This window comes from Marmota monax, unplaced genomic scaffold (genome assembly GCF_021218885.2).
Source record: "Marmota monax isolate L192 unplaced genomic scaffold, Marmota_monax_Labrador192_F-V1.1 WCK01_AAM20220418_F8-fsc00322, whole genome shotgun sequence".
Classification (NCBI taxonomy): domain Eukaryota; kingdom Metazoa; phylum Chordata; class Mammalia; order Rodentia; family Sciuridae; genus Marmota; species Marmota monax.
Genome location: NW_026692168.1, coordinates 886,263 through 910,023, shown reverse-complemented (window position 1 = coordinate 910,023; position 23,761 = coordinate 886,263). Strand labels below are relative to the sequence as shown.

General features: G+C 33.4%; 1 protein-coding gene across 1 annotated transcript in view; it reads right to left on the bottom strand.

The window, feature by feature from the left end:
- Window positions 1–23,761, bottom strand: part of Nsf (N-ethylmaleimide sensitive factor, vesicle fusing ATPase) — a 148,834-nt gene that overhangs the window by 94,397 nt on the left and 30,676 nt on the right. The window contains exons 5-8 of the mRNA XM_046421262.2: window positions 12,961–13,127; window positions 10,340–10,447; window positions 9,674–9,749; window positions 7,151–7,306 (exon numbers count right to left, since the gene is read on the bottom strand). Of these exons, the coding sequence (XP_046277218.1) occupies window positions 7,151–7,306; window positions 9,674–9,749; window positions 10,340–10,447; window positions 12,961–13,127 (507 nt within the window). The remainder of the gene's footprint in view (window positions 1–7,150; window positions 7,307–9,673; window positions 9,750–10,339; window positions 10,448–12,960; window positions 13,128–23,761) is intronic.

Sequence of the window (23,761 nt, the reverse complement as noted above, 5' to 3'; positions counted from 1 at the left end):
AGACATTATGATTGTACCTCCAAAGGCCTTTGAACAGTGTCTCTCAGTGCACGATGATTCTGCTACCCATAATTTTTTTTTTTTAATCGCTACATGGTATAGGATACTGGGGAACAACTCCTGGTACTGAGTGGATAGAAGACAGATATACTGTGAAACATCCTACAATGCACAAGGCAGGCCCCCACAACAGAATTATCCAGCTAGCCAGATAAAGTGGTGCACTTCTGTAATCCCAGCAGCTTGGGAGGAGGATGACAAGTTCAAGGCCAGTCTTAGCAACTTAATGAGGCCATAAGCAATTTAGTGAGAACCTGTCTCAAAATAAAAAAATAAGGGGGGTGGGGAGTTGGAGATGTAGCTCAGTGGTAATTGTCCCTGGGATAAATCCTCAGTACCCACAAAAAGGTTGGGAAACCTTGCCTTAGGAGTATAATGCAAATGAATAATTACAATACATTAAGAATTACAGAATGACTAGATTTTATGAATATAGATGTGCAGAAGAAGCACAGAGAAGCCTAGAGCCTGACTACAAGCTTTAACAGGGATAGTATTTAGGAAAAAATGTCATCTTCTGATTCATCAATTTCCACAACACAACTCCAACTTGACTTTCAGCCTTACTTTCTGTTTCTTTCCAACAATAGGGCTGTAAAACTGGTTTAAGTTGTAAAGTCTATACCTTGCTTAGTGTGTCCCTCTTCCCAGAATATAGAAAGCAGTCTCTTTCTTCCTCCTATTCAAAACTACTCAGCATTTAAGACCTCATTCAAGCTCTCTCTCCTCCAGGAAGTCTTCACTAATTCTCTTTAAACTCCTAAATAACTTATCATCTGTATCGCTTAGTTGGTATTTAATCATGTTCTGGCTTTTGATATCATTTGTTAGGTTATGTTGCTTAACTTTTAAATAATTATTTAATATTTATATTTCATCTTTAGATTGGAAGCTCACTTAAGACAGAACTTAGCTGGCGTACCTGTAGCAACCACTGCCTTTGTGTATTATGCGATAATAAGTACTTTAAAAAACATGAAAAAGGTGGTACTATGTGTTGGGCATTACCTACCATAGATTCTTGGTGTCTCTTGAGCTCTTAAGCTCATAACAATTTGAATATATCAGATTACTAGAAAAGTAGTTTATTTACAATGTATAGGCAGTCAACCTCTACAAATAACCATCTGACCCAACATGTCCATGGTGCCATGATTAAAAACCCTTGGCTGGATTGAAAACCTCACAGAGTGCCTCCAAGTTCCCCCAAAATGGGGTTAGTAAGACCCACTGTAATGGTTTCACATGATGGGCTTCACGAGAGTACAGTATAAGGGTTAAGGGCATGGACTGGAGTCCAGAGCACCTGGGTTCAAATCTGATACTACCACTTACTAAGTATAAACCTTGGACCAGTTACTCCACCTTTCTGAGATTCAGTTTCCTGCTCCACAAAATGGGAGCAATACAGCATCTACCTCATAAGGTTTTTGTGAGGATTAAATAAATTAATACACAAAATAATAACTAAAGCACTTAGAACAGTGTCTCCCACTAAACATCATCATTATCATCACTGACCTAAACATAAGACAGGAGAAAATACCATTTTACTGAGGAGTCACAGAGTGAAATTTGTCGATAGAATGATTTTTTTAAGATTGAAAAGAAATTTGTGAACAGTTCCCAATATGTCAAAATTTTTGCTTTCCCACAAGATACCTTCTCCCTTCTCCTCTCCACTGCTTCCTCAGCCACCTAAAGACCTGGATACAAAGGTTCCCTTGTTTGGAGGGAAGACAAACTACCACTATAACACAGACAGTACCGGGAGGAAGCTGTTTGTTATGAATGGAGAAACTGCTTTTCTCTTTTTAGTAAAGTAGGATAGGTGTCCTTTCTATCCTCTGTCATCAAAGTCCTTAGAATCCAGGTCCATAACCCTTGGCTCTTCTCTTCCACTGAAAGTTTTGTGAAGGTCACAGGACATACCTGTGCCCTGCCTGCTCTGTGCCAATGGCCGCTACAAAAGAGAAATAGCCTGTGACATTATCTTTTTGTTTGTTTGCTTTTTAAGTTATACACTAGAGATATAAGACCACAGTAAAACACAAAGAGGGGGATAATATAGTAAAAGAACAAAAGTCTCCCTTCATTCCTCTAACTTCCTTTCACAGAAGTAAACAACTTTTTCAATTTAACATGTCCTGAGTTTATGATGCATTTACTTTCAGTTTTATGTATTTATTAACACAATTATGTCTGTTTATTTGGAGCTATTTCATTTTAAGGTAGGTTCTGTTATATTCTATAATGTAGATATATCATAGTTTATTTAATCATTTCCCTACCAATGGACATTCAGGTTAAGACTTAGACTTCAACTTGGTAGTGACCCAACTGCTCATCTGTAAGTAACTAAACTGTAGTTGCCAGGAAATCTAATCCACTGGTGACTCTGTAAACAACTCTACCCCTCCAAAAGATTTATTTCTTAAAGTCTGTCTTTAAGTCTGTCTTTAACTAAAAAAAGGCCAAATGAATTTACATAGTTTGACTTTGAGATACAGGCATAACTACATATTTCTATTCAAGTATAAATTCAAAGTAAAATTTTCGATTTATAAAAGTTACCTATAATATTTTTAGGCTATATGCTTTGTCTCTAAACCCTGCTGGAGAGATTTTAGAAATCACATGGTCAGAAGCCATTTTCTTCTAATTAAAAAATTATATAAATTTCTTGATCTAAAGTAAGAATTAGTAAATTAGTACATTCTTCATATTCAGGTATCATCTATAAGCAGTTAATGAAAAATTAGAAGGGAAAAGTTTTGTATATCTTACTACTAAGCAACTGCTTTCTTTTTCTCTGCTAATAAATTGCAGGCAGACTTGAACAGATGTCAGGCTGGCATTCAAAACCTAAAATATAGCTGAAAAGCAAGTTATGACTAATACAAGGAAAAAAGATGAATGTCAGAAAGCTTCATTTTTTTTCTCTTTTTTTCAAATTTCAGATAAGCTCTTTAGCCTTAGGGTTCCTTTTACAGAGCCCTGGAGTTCGGCTAGATGTCTTAACCCCCATTTAAATTGCAATCTCTCCTCATGAGTGGGGGTGTGAAAATGCATTTTAAGAGTGTCAGTGTTTATGTTAATCTTAGCCAGAACTCCCTTTCTCCCAAATATGGCTCACACAAAACCTTGGTACCCTTTCTTCCACTACGTTTTATTTGCACTGTTCTTAGCATGTGAAAGATGTCTGGGTGTGATTGAAAGGCTCCTTATCTTCTCCACAGCTCTACTTCATAGAGGAACTAGTTTTACTTATGATATCAGAAAAAAGAGTTGCTTTCCTCTTGAATTTCAAAAGAAACCTTAAAAATACAGATTGAAAATGGGCTTAGAGAGGAAAGCACAGGGAAAAGACAACCAAAAAGAACACAGCTTCAGTTTCAAAGAATGGGGGCACAAGACCACAACAAGGGGCATTCTTCCCCGCTAGGTGGCCTGCATGTCCAGAGCCTGAAGATTCTAGAAAGACAGGGAGGCAGAGACCTACAGTCTCTATACCCTTTCTCTTCTAGCTCCTCTGCCAAAGCTCCTTTCTTTGGGTAGCTACAGACCTACTCCCCAGATTACATTTAGCAGTTATTCCAGTATTCATTGAAAAGGATTTAGTTTTTTGTTTTGACAGTTACTGTTCAGAGATTGTTGCCAGGGATGCTGAAAAATGAAGTTTCTCTGCAGAAATTCTCTTTGCCAACAAAAGAGCTACAATGAGAATTCAGTAATTAATCAGTCAGTTATTTATCATGAGCATTCTCTACAAATTGCACGTGGGGAACAAGTGTGGTAATATCTGAACAGAAGAATATATTCAATTGCATCTGAAAATGCTCAAGGGCAGCAATCCGCTTGCTGCTCTTATTTACCTGAACTTTCAGACGCCAACTTCTGATGCTCACACTTCTGCCCTAGGATTCATGGCGCTGAATGTTATCCCACAAAGTAATAATTTAAGGTCATTTCTAATTAAACATCTATTGTTGGGGGGTTGGAGGACATTTTAACTAAATACCTATTTGGTACTCACTAACATCAAGGTACAGGTCTTGTTTTCTTTGCTAATATTTCCACATACTTCCAAAGAACAGCTGTTACACTTGGGCTACAGACAAGAAAAAAGTAGCTATCCTGATTAAAACAACAGCAAATGCCTCAGGTGATAGTCCCCCAAAGTCATTCCTTTCCTATTCTTACAGATAGCCTCTATCCCTCTGTCTGTCTGGCTTTATGTGATTTCCTTTTTTCTTTAAGGACTTCCTTGGTTTTAATTCTTCAAAGATATAACAAAAGCAAGAAGGTGTACACTATGTATCTGAAAGTACTTCAAGAGATTGGAAATTCTATGACAGTTATTTTTACATGTGTCACATCATTTGATCCCTAATTTTCCCGCATAATTGTGTGCCTCTGGTTAAGTCATTTAGTCTTCTTTACCCCCACAGCAATATTCTGTGTGTATCTAACCTACATTTTTAATTTTGAAAAGGAAACATGAAGTTTTACAAGCAAAAGGAAAGAACTATACTACCCAGAAGCACTGTGATCAATCTCATAAACACAATGACAGAAGAAAATTCTAAATTTATCACTTTGTAAATTTGAAAAACTGATATATATAGGCAAAAAATCCATTTGGTTAAAATTCCCGTTTACAAAGTAGAAGTTCTCCAGATTCCATGTAAGATAATGATTTGTTCTTAGTCAAAAATAAAGTTATCTGCTTAAAGCAAAAAGCCTTATAACCTACATAAATTATTCCTTTCTAATATTTTTATTTTAATTGATTTAACCGACCATACCTAGTGTCTAATTGAATCCAAAACCATAGTTTTGCCTATTTAGTTAACAAAGAGTGAAGAAAAAACAATCAGCCAATTTTGTTCCTACTTGGCAGAGTGAAAGAATGCAGGGTACACATAAGAGACACTTGTATAATTTTATTTATATTCTATCCAAATGCAGCAATTTTCATTTTTACATATCTTTACCAACTTAATGAGAACTTTATGACCACAGTGTATCTGGAGTGCAAGGAAGAATTTTACTGTCTAATTCCCCCAGAATTCAAAGGAGGGGGGAAGAAGCTTCTATTGGATAATGAGGAATGACACATGCATAGCAAGAGAATTATTTCTCAGTCATTTAGCCATAAAACAGTAGCTTAATTTTTTTTAGATTTTTCAGAAACTTCATTTAGAATAAAGAAATAATGATTATTCTATTCAGCTAAAAAGCCAAGGTAGCTTTACATTAACTGACTTTTAAATCAAATTGATAATGCATGCTTCTTAAAAGCAAAAAGCCATAAAGAGAAAATATATGACTTTTGTTTAAAAACAACAAAACTTATATTTTGTATAACTGAATTAATGTAAACATCTTAGAAAAAACAAATCCAAAAGAAAGCTTCTGGACAGTAGCACTCAAAAATTCAAATCTACTGTCCTTAGTTAAAAAACACATGAATAATAAAAGGCATACAACCATAATTTAACTCATTTAGATACAAATACCAGAAACAGGTTAAATTCACTAATAAATTCTAAACCTATTTTTATTGAATTTCAAACTCTTGTACAGTCGACAAAGTCACAGACTGGTAGGAGTTTTACTTTTATGTATTAACTATGTATGTTACCCCAGACAGATCCTCAGGAGCAGGATCTGGATAACATACCAACAAGAAACTAACGTCTAATAACGAAATCCTCAAGAGCTTCCAAACAGAAAATATTTATAATCAAAGACACAGCTTACTACAGATGTAGTTATTTTTTTATTTGTTGGCTGGATAGTATAAATGTTCAGAGATTGAATCACTAGGTCTCAGTCCTGAAAACCAATAAAAATATTTCATATGAAAAGTTTAAAACATTTGGAATCATCTCTTCAACTCTGCTTTTACCCAAATACACTTAAACAATATTTCCATGTCTAGATCAAAAACTTTTCTGGATTTATTGTGCCTTAAAATACACTACCATGATAGTGAGTTATCCCACTTTTTACTATTTTCCAAATTAGAATTCTGTTTTTTATTGACTTGGCCTTTGTATCTTTCAGATAAAGAGTATGCTATTGTCATTTCAAGGTGTATAAAACTCAGGTGATGAGGGTCTCTGTCATTTTCTCTTAATCCAATTCCAAACTCGACCTTTACCCAGTGAACAGGTGTGTGCCGTGCCTGTAATTTCTTCGAGTGAGTGACCAGGCAGAAAAGCTATCAACAATAGGGGGCTAATACAATCCAAGTACTTAGTGCCTAAAAAGCAGTTCTTATCCCCACCATGATGAATATACTTTTATCTCCCAGTAGCAATTTAAAGAGAAAGAATGGTGAGAGAAGGGGAGTAACATATTTGTATTCCCTCTGTTTTTCGAGATCCTGTTTTTACACTAATAGACTGCCAGAAGCTATTATGTTATAAATTCCTTTCTCAGATATTCTGTTGCTCACATTCCAATCCAGCGGATGATATGGATATGAAAGCAGTCATGACAGCATTTCCACTGGGCAAATAAAGTCACTTCACACAGATAAATTAAATAAACCTTCAAGAGGAAAATGATAAATGCATAGAGCATTTCTTTATATGCAATATGGAAACCACTGTGTATATCCTGAATTTTTTTTGGATCAAGCTTATCTAATTTAAAAACATGCCATGTATCCATCTACCAGGTATGAAGATATACTAATGAGATAATGCTATAGTACAAAAAAAGAAGCAGCATAGATAATGATTAATAATAACAATAATAATCATATATAATGATTATTCAGCAGGGTAAACATGACCCACAATGAATCTTTAGAATCAGGTAAAATTTCTAAATATGCCCTATGAAAAAAAAATTCTAAACTAACTAAATAAGTTGAACAACCCAAATATTATTTCTATGATTTCACCATAAAATTAAAGATTTTGAAAAATTTTCAGAAAACTTATTTTTTTAAAAAAGTTAAAACTGAAAAAAAATATTTTGGCAGATTTGAATAATTTCAAAATCACTGAAAAGAGATTATCTCTTAATTTTTTTTAAATATAAACTTTTATGAAATTTTCCCTTTTGAACTCACCCATCTGCTCCACAATCTCTGGAGGAAATACGCGCGAAGCAAATGCTCGTCGAAAAATGTCTGAAAATTCTTTGTCCAGACCTCCTATTCCCATTTTCTCAAAGTTCCAGTCAGGATTGATGATAGATTGGCGATTTTCCTTGGTTTTAGCTTTGCCTGTGTCAAATAAATATAATCAAATGTGAAACAACAACTTCACCTCCAAGTGTAAAAACACAGATAGATACTCTCTGGTCATCTCAAGTGAACAGACAAGCTACCCTTATTCAAAGAAGAACATACCCTTGGAGGATTTTCTAATAAAAAGAGTGAGTTTGCTTTATCTACTTTGGTTCCCATTTATGGTCAGTAATAAATTTTCAAAACGACTAGCTAAACTTATGCTGTAGTCTACTTGTCATCAATTCATAGAACTTGTTTTCACTAGCCTTTAATCTAACCAAATTAATTAACTTGGTTGATTAGAAGAAACACCACATGCATATCAAATGAAGACAACACTAGTTGCCAGAAAGGCAACTGAAATCTAGCAATCTCTCAAAGCTCTTAAAAAGTTAAGTTATATTTAAAAATACATGTACTTGTCTAGATTAAGCTTATAATCAGTACGTAACCCCCCCTTAGCCTAGAAGATACACTAGTGAGTTTGATGTCTTATTTGCTTTTTTTCAAATGTCCACAAAAGTCTAAAATCACTCTAAAGACCATTGACTACAAAATTCACGTTTACAGATTCTCTTACAAGGGTAAAAAATATTTAATTTAAATGTCAGAGTGCCACCTAAAGTAACTTAACAGAATCACATTTACTATTTCACATACAAAGAACAAGTTACCTTAGTACCTCTACTATTAACAACAACAACAAAAGGTAAGAACATAGTTTTTATACAGTCAGGGAAGAAAATATCATATTTTTAAAAGTTTAAAATATCACATTAAAGAAATTTTATGGTTAGAGTTTTGAGATTTCTTTTAGGCTATCAAAAATATTTTGCTTACATTCTACTGCCCTCTTGTGGTCAAATTAACTGCAAGCCTATCACACCTTTGCTTGGATTACTTGGAAATAACTTGCATTGTGTGAAAGTTATGCAATGCCCTTAAGATAAAATATCTTAACAAAAGGTGTAAAAATAAATAAATAAATAAATAAATATGTGTGTTGGATCAAAAATATATTGGAACATACCCAGTATTTATAAAATGACATTATATAGTCATAAAAAATTATATGTAGAGGTATACTTAAGATGCTTGAAAAATGTTAAACCAAAAAAAAAAAAAAACTCAAAAAATTATAAAACACAGTATAAAAATAAAAATTTAGAATATGAGTTGTTTTCAAGGGAATGTCTATCTATATTTTATAATTAATATAAACAATAAGATAAAATAGTAATTGATGGACCAAGAAAATAGGCCACACATGCAGAGAAAGTTACATAAACTTGAAAATGATAGTGTGCAGTAGTATGCAATCAATGAAAACCCTCTACTTTCTAATGTAGTAGATATGAACATAGTTAAATTGATCAAAAGTAAGAATTATTATTCAGTTAATAGCACTGCTATTTTGATGAGCTACTGTTCTTCAATACTAAATTGCATTATTTTAATATAATAAAAGTAGGGCTGGGCTGGGATTGTGGCTCAGTGGCAGAGTGCTTGCCACACATGTATGAGGCACTAGGTTCAATCCTCAGCACGACATAAAAATAAATAAAGGTATTATGTCTAGCTACAACTAAAAAAATATTTTTAAAAAAGCAGGGCTAAAGAACAAGAATGGGACTGGATGGACTATGAACATAGTCCAAAGCATTCATCCTTTGATCACTAATAAAAGTGATGACAGTATCTCATTTACTACAACCACCAGATGACCAATTATAACTGACCAGTTTTCAAGGTCATGAAAGATAATGAAATTCTGAGAAACTACACTAAATGCAATATCAGATGATCCTGAATGAGATCCTGGACCAGAAAAAGAACGTAATGGGAAAAACTGGTGAAATCCAAATAAAGTCTATAGTTTAGTTAGTAGCATTGAAACTGCTATTTTAACGAGCTACTGTTCTTAATTTCTTAATTTTGTTAACTATACAGGGTTATTTAAGATGTTCACATCAGAGGAAGTTTGTGAAAGGTAGATAGTAGTTCTCTGAGCTATTTCTGCAAATCTCCTATAAGCCTAAAATTATCAGAAAATTTAAAGTTAAAAAATTAATTTCATTGTTTCTTTTTACTTATTTTTAGTATAGCTATTAGGAAATTTAAAATTGCATGTTTCATATTGTATTTGGATATTCTATTTGGATAACACTGATCCAGATGAAGATTTTAAACTTTTTCATCAGAATAACTGACAAATATGAAATATACCAAGAATTTGGGATAATCCATCTCACAGAAAGGACATTCCTCTCTTTTCCTTCCCTGCTTGAAAATCACTTTAGTTGAATCACATTTAATAATAGTTCCATTTCACTTGGAATTTTTTAAAACTGTACCTCTTACCAATAAGATTGAGTGATGAATTTTCTGCTTTTTCAAATGCGACTTGACTATTTCCAACAACCAGTCCTACTTCAATCTACACAGAAAGATAATAATTAATAGGCTAATATCAGACTTTTGGACTTCTCAATGCAAGGCAAAAAATGAAGAGAAAATGAACTCTCTGTGCAAAGCAAATCTCCCCCATTATTATTTGAGTCACTTTTACTTTTTTATATACATCCTATAATTGCTACATGCTTTATTTCAATAATGCTCTTCTTCTTTATTTATAATAAATATCTTTAATTAATATTATTTGTGTACATATATTATAATAAATATCTTTAATTAATATTATTTGTGTGCATATACAAATATGTAACAAATCTCACCATTGTGTACAGTTCTAATGCAACAATTAAAAAATGTGAAAACAAAAATAATATCTTCATTCAGCTAGGATTATGAATACTTATACAAACCTCAAATTACTATTAGGTCTGCAAATAAGTATATTTTAATTTGTATATTAGTAACAATGCTTTATGAAAGCATTTTTCTCCCTACCAAAAAGAAAATTCACCATATGAAAAAATGCAAAGCAAGTAAATAGTTAGGAAAATTATATTAATCTGCACAATTCATATCACAAAGGTTATTTAATAGATTAGAAACAAAGCACACCTTCTGTTTTTTACCAGTTGCAGGCTCTCCCTTCAAGATGCTAGGATCCATGGCTTCAATATCCTTCACCAGTAAACCAAAAAGCTTTTCATTGAAGCTAAACACAAGCTATGTAGAAAAGAGGAAAGGGGAGAAATTTTATTTCATGATATAATGGCCTGATCCTCACATTATCACCAATGTTTTCCAAATGCAGAAAACCAGTTTTTACCTCTCTCAAATATGCTCCACCAGCACACTACTCACATAGCCAATGAGAATAAAGGGGAACTACAATTTATTATCTGCTAGGGATCAAACACTTTAGGAGGTTACATAATGAATTCTGCCAAACATTCTCGGGAATAGAAATTCTAATCAATGGGGCTCAGAGTCACAGTAAACAATGCCTGGGTGTATGACTCTAAAATTCATGCTTTAGGGGCTGGGGATGTGGCTCAAGCGGTAGCGCCTCGCCTGGCATGCATGCGGCCCCGGTTCGATCCTCAGCACCACATACAAACAAAGATGTTGTGCCCGCCGAAAACTAAAAAATAAATATAAAAAAAAAAAAAATTCTCTCTTACTATCTCTCTCTGTCTCTCACTCTCTCTTTAAAAAAAATAAATAAATAAATAAATAAAATTCATGCTTTAGATTGTACAAAATGCCTGCCACACAATTGCAGAAACAGCTCTGAATGCTTAATCATTAATTCACCAAGTACTTGTTGAGTGCCTTCTACAATCTAGACCCTCTTCCATGAGTTGGAGTACAAAAGTACTACTACTAACCACTACAAATGAGAGTAAATACTAGGAATAGTGATTTGGGCTAAGATATTTACTTTTCTTTATTCTGGAGTGTTTTCTTTCATGTATTTATTGACACATACATGTTATTGAGTTTAAAATGAAAACAAACACCAAAGCATTTTCTATTAAACATTCTTCTAAGCATTTTTTTACTAAGATACTAAAGCTAAAGGCAAAGGTAAAAACAATAAAGTTTAGGTAGGTAATCTGCATACAATTATTAGCCAAAATATGCAGGAATCCGTAAGGGATAAAGCATAGCCCCCAAACCAATGGACAGGTAGTCAACAATTATCAGCTAAATGGCATCTGGGGGAGCCTTCCAGACCATTCAAAACAAAACTGCACCAGTGGAGCACTGGGTTCACTTACGTCAGAGTACTTCCCACATGGCATTTCTAAGCCATTAGGGATCAGAATGCTAGGGAGCAGCAAATCTCAAGCATTTTAATCTCAGAATGCCATTATATACTGCTAAAAATTTTGAGGACTCCAAAGAGCTTTTGTTTATGTGGATTAGACCCACTGACATTCATCATATTAGAGATTATTAGAACAAAAAACTTTATCATTAATTTAAAATTAATAATGATAAATCTATTATGTGTTAACATAAATAACATTTTTAATTTTTAAAAAAACCCTATTTTCTGAAACAAAAATAAGAGGAGCTTTGCATAGAACAGATATATCCAAGATATGTGATTAAAAAGTAAGGGAGTTATTCTTACTAAGCCTGCACAATTCTAGTCAGAAAAATTCTAAAGTAGCTTTCAGCTTAAGATGTCATATGTAGTTACAGTAAGAAGAGTGGTGCTGTCACATTTTTCTAAATTTCTTTGATGTCTGGTTTATGGCAAACACCTCACATCTGCTTCAACAGTCAGTGCACTGTGCTAGCACAAACCACGTAGTCAGCAACCCTCCACCACACACTTGTGGAATACAAGGAACATGACAAAAACATCTTGGCACTATTATGAAAGTAGTTTTGACTTTGTAGATCCCTGAAAAGGTCTCAGGGAACCCCAGGGTCTCTGGACTACACCTTAGAACTGCTGCTGTGGAGCTAAGGTATGAGGAAGGAGTCTGAAATGACTAAGAAAGTCACTAAGAAGGAGACAAATGTGATGGGAAGGTCAAAAGAAAATGCTCAAACAATAATATGAACTCACATTTAAGTAAAATTTTGAAAAAAAGAAGAATCTTTCTTAGGAGGTTAATTATATGATATTAACTGAAGTCCAAATAAAGGACAATACTGACAAATGTCTTCTTTTTTTTCTTTGTTTGGCAGTGCTTGGAATTGAACCCTGGGCTTCGCACAACTTGGTGAGGTATACCCACAGTCCTTGGCAAATGTTTTTTAATGAAGGTTTTGGCTTTAAATTTTCTACAAAAAAAAAAAAATTGAATATATACACAATTTTTTTTAGATTCTCAAATCCATAACCAAAAGATGTCATGAACTACTTTTTATACAGAAATACATTAGGAAAAGAGAAAGATATCCCAGAAATAAAACAAATGTCCTGCAATTAAAAAAAAAGAAAGAAACTCAGATTTATATCTGCAATGTTCCTAAATTTGCAGAGGGAAAAGCAACTGTAACTACATATGACATCTTAAGCTGAAAGCTACTTTAGAATTTTTCTGACTAGAACTGTGCAGGCTTAGTAAGTATAACTCCCTTACTTTTTAATCACATATCTTGGATATATCTGTTCTATGCACCTCTCAGTTGTTAAAAAGTAGAAGTAATTTTGGATAACAACAGGGATTAGAATACCTATTAAGTAAAAAGAAATAAAGAAAACTTAGACCTACCTGCTGCCCCACTGAGAAGGCCTGGTTGTTGAACTGTTGAATAAATTCTGCTGCCATCTTGTCGGTGTCATAAGGGTTGGAGTCGATGTTTTTTTTCTGCAGGAAATCAATCTCGATGGTCATTGTGCCAATACACTGTTTAGCTTTGTCAAATGTATACAAGGAGACTAAGGGGAAAAAAGAAGCATTTTTTTTTAAATTATAAGGACACAAAATTCTAAGTTTCTAGTAACTTAATTTTCAAATAAATGAATCATAACAGCACTTGATCAAAAGGGGCTTAATACAGCCTTCATTAGAGGGACACACAGGCACAGATTTAAAAAATAATAGCCACTAGAGATTTTCTTCCTCATATGAATTCATTAGAAAATACTGAACAGCCAGGTGCGGTGGCACACACCTTTTCCTCCTTCTCCTTTAAACAGAGGACAATGTGACAATATTAGAAGTCCCAGTAGAGTTGGCATAGCAAGTGCTTTTCAAAGAAGATTTTTATTTGACACAAGAAAGAACCACAGTTAGAGGTAGGTAGATTCTTTTGCCCAGGAAAGTAAGATGGAGGGGGTTAAAAAGAAGCCTTGGGAAACATGTTTAATAGGGAGATTCACTCTAAAGCAAGTTAGAATGTGATATGCTATGATAACATTTACTGAGCACCTAACTCTATCAAGGAAATATAGTAAGTTTTACATGTAAATTTAGAAAAGAAAAAAATACTAAATAAATAAATAAATAAATAAGATGTTCTAAAGCCTTAAAATAGAGGGAGTTGTGAGAATGTAGTTCTAAATACATATATCTTCTTTATTAGTAATTATATATTTGTCACATAAAAATAGTACTCTTGATATATTCAGTTTTGTGATTAAAATAAATTTCAACTATGTCTTTTTAAATTGTATTCATTAAAATAGTTAAAAACTAAAAAAATAAATAAATAAATTTAGAAAAGGACAAGAGCCATGTTTTTAAATCATTTTTATATTAACAGTGTCTAACAGTATTTTTCATGTGCTTAATACATTCATGAACTGCATAAATGAAACAACAGCAAAAATTCCCATGATCTCCATGCTAATAACAAAGGAAGCAAGACAAGCATATATAAAAATCTTTAGATAAGAAAATTCCTATTCAAGCCAAGTAAAAAGTTCTAAAATGGCTTTTAGGTTACACTGTCATCAATTTAAATATTAAAGCATACATGCAATTTTATATCATATAATAACTATTCAACAAAAATCTTTAATTACATAACACACAGTTCAAATAACATAGCTTTAGAAAAATAGGTAAAAAGAAATGTTCCTAAATGACATACAATTACAAAGAAGCATTTCTATAGGACAAAGTCTGATTCTTGTATTTTTGTTGTTGTTGTTATTGTTGTACTGGAGATTGAACCCAGGAGCGGTTAATCACTGAGTCACATCCCCAGCCCTTTTTTTATATTTTACTTAGAAAGAGGGTCTTGCTGAGTTACTTAGGGCTTTGCTAAATTGCTGTGGCTGGCTTTAAACTTGAAATCCTCCTGCCTCAAGCTTGGGAGCTGCTGGGATTACAGCCTTTGTCAAATGTATGTAAGGAGTATAGGGGGAAAAAAGGAGGTGGCATGTACCTCCCCCAGATTTTTAAGTCAGATTGAAAAGTGTATTTAAAAAAAAAAAAGTATCACATTATATCATAATGTATTGGGATCATTAAGAAAGAATAGAATACGCTACCAAGAAATCTTCAAGGGAATTTTTGCATTTTGAGTTTCCCCAAAAAGAAAATTTGTTTATGTCCAGTAAAATTTTTTTTTAAAGTTTATCACTGGGCTGGGGTTGTGGCTCAGCGGTAGAGCACTCGCCTTGCACGTGAAAGACCCTGGGTTCTATCCTCAGCACCACATAAAAATAAATGAATAAAATAAAGGTATTGTGTCCAACTACAACTAAAAAATAATTTTAAAAAAGTTTATCACTGCTTTTTGATAGGGCTTAATGCATATAAACTTTATATTCCTCCTGTGTTCCCTATAGATCACTGTCCTAAAATTTGCCAATGGTCTCTTTAGAATACAGTAGAAGTTCTTCTAAGCAACCTCCCTTGAGCTGACTCACAAAAATTTTTTACTCCTCCCATATATACCACTCTGCAGGTGGCTTGCCTAATGCTCAGTTTGCAAGTTCCTCATGTGCCACTGGAGTGCTACACAGCATGGATTAACTATGTTCATTTTCTAATCTGTTTATGCTAGTTTTCTTATTACAGGAACTATGCCATACAATTAAGTAGTATACTAACTTGACATCTGGGCATTCTAGAATTGGTATTATAAAACTAAGTGGAAAGTTTTAAAGAAAACCTTAAAAAAGTTTTTTTTTCCTAAAAAGCATCATTAATATGAACAAGAAAATCAGAAAATATTAGAGGAGAAATCCACAAAAATCCAAAAGGATTCTGCACTCCTAAATGATTCAAAAGGTCTAAGCTCTACTTCGATCTCAAAAAAATCTATATAGAAATTATAGTTGAAGTTTTTATGTACAAAAGACAACACAAAAGTTGTACTCCAATTGTGTATAATGAATCAAAATGCATTCTGCTGCCATATATACCAAATTAAGATAGATAAATACAATTTTTTAAAAACCACAGGCTTTACAAATATTTTAAAAACACAACAACAACAATAACAACAACAAAAACAAAAAGACAACACAGAACTCTGATCTATAGACCAAAACTACAGGAAAAGGCTTTTAACCAAGTTTACAATTAACTTCTAGTCCTAGACACATCTGATAAGTTTCTACAGTTCTCAAAAAAAAGATTGTATTTTTATATTTTCTTTGGACAAGAGGTATGGGACTTTTGTGAGTTAGCATGGTAAAACAGCAAGAAGCTAAACAGAAAAGTCACTGTAGTGTAGCTTTCAGTTGATCTATCATTATTACGAAACAAGTGTTGCAAAGATTCTAGTGGTTTGCAAACCTAAATATTCTCTTCAAAGGGGATTTTTGAGTCTCTGAGTTTCCATGGATCCAGCAGGAATCCATATAAATCATTTAAGCTCTCTGTGCCTTCATTCATCATATTTGTAAATCAAGAGGACTGAACTAGGTGAGTCTTCGTGGTCACTCATACTCCAAATTCTATTCTAAGCTTATTTCTTATATTCTAACCACTTGAGTTATGTATAAGAATTTCCTGTAAATTCTTTGAATTAAATTACTTGTGTAATTATATTTTTATATTTGGCTTACTATCTTAAAGGGGGCAAACACATTTAAATATTTCAAAAGCAAAGTAACAAAGCCTGATTAAAATGGAAAAAGTATCAAAGATCAAAGAATAAGTTTGAGTCATGTCTGAAAATTTCAGAATACTCTCCTGCTCCAATTCTGGAAGTTTTGTTTCTTCTTAATATTTCCTAGAAAGTTCAGGTTATTTGCTAAGTAACTTTTACAGGCCAGAGAGAGCGTTTCCTCTATATCATGAAAAAATACTTAAATATTAATGTAAAATATTAATGAGTTACTTAGGAATTCCATTTTCAGGTGTCTGTCCTAGAAATGCCCTTGACCTTTGCCTAAAAAGGGATCTACAGAAAGGCTCATTGCAATACTTTTGTCAAACACTGAAAAACATCAGTAGGGAAACAATGAATAAAATGCAGTAGATTCAGAATGTGGAACACTGAATAGCAATTTTTATTAAAATAAAAACTTTATATTTAATAAAGATGGATGGCCTATGACACAAATTATTGAGTGAAAAAACATATTTTAGAATTATTTGCATAGCAAGAATTAATTTCAAAAATCAATAAATGGGATGGATTCAAACTAAAAAGCTTCTCTCAGCAAAAGAAATAATCAGTGAGGTGAATAGTGAGCCTACTAATTGGGAACAAAGTCTTATCACACGCCCATCAGCTAGAGCACTAATGTCTAGAACATATAAAGAACTCAAAATCTTAACACCAAAAAAACAACCCAATCAATAAATGGGCCAAGGAACTGAACAGACACTTTTCAGAAGATGATATACATACATAAAAATACCACATAAAAATCAACAAATATATGAAAAAAATGTTCAACATCTCTAGCAATTAGAGAAATGCAAATCAAAACTACTCTAAGATTTCATCTGACTCCAGTCAGAATGGCAGCTATTAAGAATACAAACAACAATAAGTTTTGGTGAGGATGTAGGGAAAAAGGCACACTCATACATTGCAGGTGGGACTGCAAATTGGTGCAGCCAACATGGAAAACAGTATGAAGAATCCTTGGAAAATTGGGAATGGAATCACCATTTGACCCAGCTATCCCATTCCTCAGTCTATACCCAAAGGACTTAAAAACAGCATATTACAGGGACATAGCCACATCAATGTCTATAGTAGCACAATTCACAATACTAAACTGTGGAACCAACCTAGATGCCCTTTAGTAGATAAATGGATAAAGAAAATGTGGTATATATACACAACAGAATATTATTCAGCATTAAAAGAGAATAAAATCATGACATTTGAAGGTAAATGGATGAAGCTGTAGAATATAATGCTAAATGAAATTAACCAATCCCCCAAAAAATCAAATGCCAAATGATTTCTCTGATTTAAGGATGCTGATCCATAATATACTGTTGGTGGGTGGGATGGGAAGATTAAATGAACTCTAGATAGGGCAAAGGGGAAAAGGGGAGGGAGGAGGCATAGGGGTAGGGAAGATGGTGTAATGTGATGGTTATCATTACCCTAAATACATGTAAGAAGATACGAAGGATGTAAATCTATTTTGTGTACAACCAGAGATATGAAAATTTGTGTTCTATATGTGTAATATGAATTGTAATGCATTTTGTTGTCATATATAACAAATCAAAAATTTTTTAAAAATGGTTAAAAAATAAAAAGAAAGGGCTGGGGTTGTGGCTCAGTGGTAGAGCGCTCGCCTAGCATGGGCCAGGCCCTGGGTTCAATCCTCAGTACCACATAAAAGTAAATAAATGAAACAAAGGTATTGTGTCCAACTACAACTAAAAAATAAATATTTTCTTAATATTTATTTTTTAGTTCTCGGCGGACACAACATCTTTATTTTATTTTTATGTGGTGCTGAGGATCGAACCCAGCGCCCCACACATGCCAGGCAAGCGCACTACTACTTGAGCCACAAACCCAGCCCCTAAAAAATAAATATTAAAAAATAAATAAGTAAAAAAGAAATATCTGCATACTTATGCCACCATTTTGTACATTAAAGACTCCATAACAATGCCAAAATGTCATAATGCATATATATGTGTGTGTAAATACACATACGGGTACATGTATGTATGTCATCTTCATACTGAGAAATTTGAGTAAGTATACTAAAGTACCATCATCACTGACTCTAGTTTTCAAGTATATTTTACTTTAAGGTTGGTGTTCCTAAATAGAAAAAGAAAAAAAACCTAAGCTGCTAACAATTTCAAACGCTATCTATGGGCAGTACCATGGACAGTAACATAGGCAGCACCATGGTCAGCACCATGGTCGGTCCCAAAGAGACCACAATCCTGAAGGGATTTCATCCAGGACCAAAGGGGGACACGACGGAGAATGTTTTCTTATTTTATGACTAACAGCAATTTAATATCAAAGACTAGTTTAAAATGTTTTTATAAGCAAAAAATGTCATAGCAAATGCTTAGGATAAATATTACAATGACAGGTAGAGTAGAATGGCCAAAAAATGTGTGAACATCAGTCTACAATACTTAAGACAGACATACTAGATGATTCTTCCAGGAGATTCTCTCACATTAAAATCACTGACTCAGGGCTAGGGATGTGGCTCAAGTGGTGGTGTGCTGGCCTGGCATGCGCAGGGTGCTGGGTTCGATCCTCAGCACCACATAAAAATAAAAATGTTGTGTCCACCAGAAAAAAAAATATTAAAAAATTCTCTCTCAAAAAAAAAAAAAAATCACTGACTCAACTAAAAAGTCTCACTTTATAGCCAAAACTCACATTCCAGAATCCTTCAACAGTCCTCCTTCAACCACATCTCCTATCCTGTCTTTACTTAGGTTGAACCAGTTTTCTCCCTTTATGGCTACATCATCTATATCAGACCTCAAATCCTGCCTAACCTCAAGCCTACTCCATCTATCTTAGTCCGCACTCATAACTTGGTTTTACAATTTTACCCCTAAGTCTGTTGGTGTCACCTCTTTAAAGATCTGATGGATGGATGGAAGGAAGGAAGGAAGGAAGGAAGGAAGGATTTCTTATAGAAAGAGAACACCTATATAACATAATTTAAGCACAAAACACATTTCTCAACTCATCAAAATTTATAACCTTGAATTCTCACAGACCATAAAATATCTGAGTTAAAAGTTAAATTTAAGCACACTTTTACCCTTATATTTAGGCAAATAAATTTAAGGAAATTAGAAACCTAAGCTACATGCAACCCCATCTTCTCATCAGATTTTTAAATAAGTGTTCATTTTTACCAGCACCAATGTCCACACATTATGGAACCCTGATTTCATGCCCTGACCTACTTTTTTTTTTTGCTGCTAAACTTCTCTGCTTTATCAGCTTCTCACTATGCTTCAGGTGAGGAAGTGATAGTGAAGGGAATCACTTATGTCAGTGTTTCCCAAAATGTAGCTGATACGAACCACTCAAGGGTGACTGTTAAAAACACAGATATATGAATCAGATTCCCCAAGGAGCCTGTGAATCTGCTTTTAAAAAACAAACTCCCCAGATAATTCTTTCAGGCAGTGTGGAAAGCACTAATTATGCGACCTTCTCCATCAACAACCTATATCGAAGGTAATCTTTATTTTTACCTTCAATCAAAAATTTTCATACTGGGCTGCATTGTGGTAGAGTGCTTGCTTGCCAGGCATGTGTGAGGCACTGGGTTCAATTCTCAGTACCGCATATAAATAAATGATAAAATAAAGGCCCATTAATAACTAAAAAAATTTTTAAAAATTCATACTTATTCCTACTTCCACAAAGAAAATGAAGAGCCAACTAAAGATTACCTCAATGTTTAAGCTCCCTCTAACTCAGAAAAAAATAATAAATGTCATGTTCCTAAATGAGAAGTAAGATATTCTCTTCTCACTTTACCAACTTTTCTTAGGCATTTGTCTTCTTTTAACCAGTTCAAAGCTACAATACTTTTGAGTATCTTCAAAAGCAACAGGTCTAGAGGATAATGGTGTTCCATGAATTTGGATATCTCCTAAAACTCCATAGGTGTAACAAGGAGGATAAACAATACCACATATAACCTATAACTTTGGCACTACCACAAGACAAAGAATACTATGAAATTTAACTTACTTAAAAATAGAAAAATAAGCTCCAAAAAATACACAGAACTTCCATTGTGGGGGAGGAGAAGCTTGGTTATAAACAAAATATAGACAAAACCACCTCCAAAAAGAGAAATTCCAGCACCAAATGCTACAATGCTAAGCACTGATGTGGGACCTGGCTGTCTACAGCTCCAAGTGCTAGGAAATGTATAGAGGACTAGAGTTAGAATTATCAAAGAATCATTGTTAAGAATCAGACAAACAGAGAACCAATCGTGCTCTTAAAGATATAGCAATGAGGGGTCTGGGGTTATAGCTCAGTAGTAGCACACTTGCCTTGCATGCGTGAGGCACTGGGTTTGAGCCTCAGCACCATATAAAAATAAATAAATAAAATAAAGATATTGTGTCCATCTACAACTAAAAAACTTTTTTTAAAAAGATATGGAAATGAGGAAAAGAAGTCCATTAGAAAAAAAAATTAAGAATCATACAGAAACAAGAGAAATAAGCTATGTCAACCAAACTCTCTCTCTCTCCATCTACTTCATCAGTATTATTCATGAAAGAAATTGTACTTTCCTATACTGACAGAAAGTAATACTCTTCAACTAGTGATCTTGTCTACAAATTCATGAAAAGTACAAAAAGACCAGTTTCATCCAAGGTTATTTTTTTAAAAAATAACTTAAAACAAAATATTGCAGCACTTCAGCTGATGAAATGTCTTCCCACAAAAGATCAACATGAAATAAAGAAATCTATTATGTGATAATTTAAACTAAATTACCTATTTGCAAACAAGCACTTAGACATAACAAAACTATCATGAGAAGATGAAATACTAAAAACAGAAACAATAAAACAAATGCAATGAGAATTTATTGAATTCAGAAAAACACTGAAGAAAACAAAAAAAAATTTCAGGAGTAAAGAATAAATTATTAGATATCCAAGGGAGAATAAATTTCAATGAATTTAATAAGAGGAAAGCAAGAAAGAAAACAACCAACATTTTAAAAAATATTTTTTTAGAAAATATTTTTTTGTGGTAGATGAACACAATAGCTTTATTTTATTTTATTTTTATGTGGTGCTGAGGATTGAACCCAGTGCCTCCTGTGCTAGGCAAGTACTCTACCAACTGAGCCACAGGCCCAGCCCTTAGAAAAGATTTTTTAAAACTTAAGTATCACTGAGAAAGCAGTTAAAAATGGAAGATAGGCAAAGAAGGTCCAACATACATACATAATTAGGACCCCTGTAAAGCAAAACAACTAGACCAGAACTAATATCTTAAACCATAAAATAAGAAAAAGTATGAAAATAAGAATTTAAATGGACACATTGAAAGGACTCATCATATACATCTACATGAGAAAATGAACCCAGAATCACCAATTCCAAGATATAGTCTAATAAAGACATTAAACTTCAAAGACTGAAAAATCCTCAGGGCTTCCAAGCAGAAAATCAAATTCCTCCTAAAGGTAGGACAATTATACTAACATCAGACTTCCCAAAAGCACATAAAAGACAAGACAACTGTGATGCAGCATTTTTGATAAATTCAAGGAAAGAAAACAGGTCAAGAATTTTATATTTATTCAGCTTGTCCTTCAAATTTCACAGAAAATTAGTTGACTACATAAGAACCCAAGGAACAGTGTATTTGCATGTATGTCTTAGAGGAATGTACTAGAGGGCAGCTTTCATTCAACCAAGAGAAAATGGCAAAAGAACTGATTGTGGTTGTTTGAGAGACTTAACTGTAGAGTTAAGACAAGTATGGGGTCATGTAGAGAAGAATGACATGCGGATATCATATGTTCTGACAGAATGGGAAAAAAAGGGAGAGGTACAATATGATTACTGACTGTTGTGCTGATAACAGATGAGAGTTAAAGGTTTTCATTTAGAATTGACAAAGCACAGCACATTTTTAAGAAGATTAAGTAAGGGGTGGGAGTTGTGGCTCAGTGGTAGAGCACTTGCCTAGCACACCTGAAGCACTGGGTTCAATCTTCAGCACCACATAAAGATAAATAAATAAAATAAAGGTATTGTGTCCACTTACAACTAAAAATATATACATAAAAGATAAGTAAGGAAAAAAGGGGAGACAGGGCTTTCTGAGAGGTATAAATACAAAGTAATCACTGGCAAAAATATAAACATTCTTAAATCATTTTTTAAGAATAGCAGGCATTGGGCTGGGGTTGTGGCTCAGTGGTAGCGTGCTTGTCTGGCATGTGTGACGCACTGGGTTCGATTCTCAGCACCACATACAAATAAATAAAGGTCCATCAACGACTAAAAAATATTTTAAAAAAAGAATAGCAGGCACACCACATACAGAAACATAATTAAAACAAAATGATAGAATTGAGATCAAACATATCAGTCAAATCAATAACTATGAGTGACTTAACTACTTCATTAAAAGAAAAAGATTTTCAAATTAGCTCATAAAACCCAATTCTATGTGTAATATAACAGATGTATCTAAAAGTGATTCAAATGGCTAAAAATAAAGAAATGGGCAAAGTACGTTGAACAAATAAAAATAAAAAAAACAGAGACTGTAATTCTGATATCAAAGTACAATTTGAAACACTTTAAATAAAGGACACTTTATAATGCTAAAAGCCACAATGCACAACAAAGATATAATTACCTGTGCATCAAATAACAGCTATGAAGTAAAAACTACAGGACATACAAGGAAAAGTGGTCAGAAAGACATTACTAATAGGCAATTTTAATGTACCGCTGTGTGAAACAGGTCAAACGGACAATATTCAGTAAGAAGAGAGAAGACCTAAAACAATGTAATCAGTAAAGATCTTATGGGCACATAGCATAACAGAGAACAGACCTTGTTTTCAGTATACATGAATCATTTACAAAAGCTTCTCACACATTAGGTTCCAAAATTTCAGTTAGCTTCATAAAACAAACAACTTTTATCACAGTGCAATATATACTGGCATTAAAAAACGAAACTAAAAAAAAAAATGAAACTAAAATGGGCTGGGGTTGTGGATCAGAGGTAGAGTGCTTGCCTAGCATGAGTGAAGCACTGGGTTTGATCCTCAGCACCACATAAAAATAAAATAAAGGTATTGTGTCCACCTACAACTAAAAATAAATAAATAATTTTTTTAAAAAAATGAAACTAAAAGAAAGAAAGAAAGAAAGCGTCTTCCAACTAGAAAATTTTAAAAGTTCCTAAACAACACCTGGATGAAAGGAGGCACAAAGAGAAAACAAAAAATTTCTGAAAAATAAAGATAATGAAAATACTGTTATCAGAATCTATTACATTTAATGCAATGATCAGAGAAAAGATCAGAGTCTTAAATCAGAATCTTAAGACTTTTAAATAAAAGCCAAAATAAAATTTCCTTTATTTTGAGGCAAAGAACCTCAATGTACAGCAAAAATAGACAAAAAGGAGAAATTC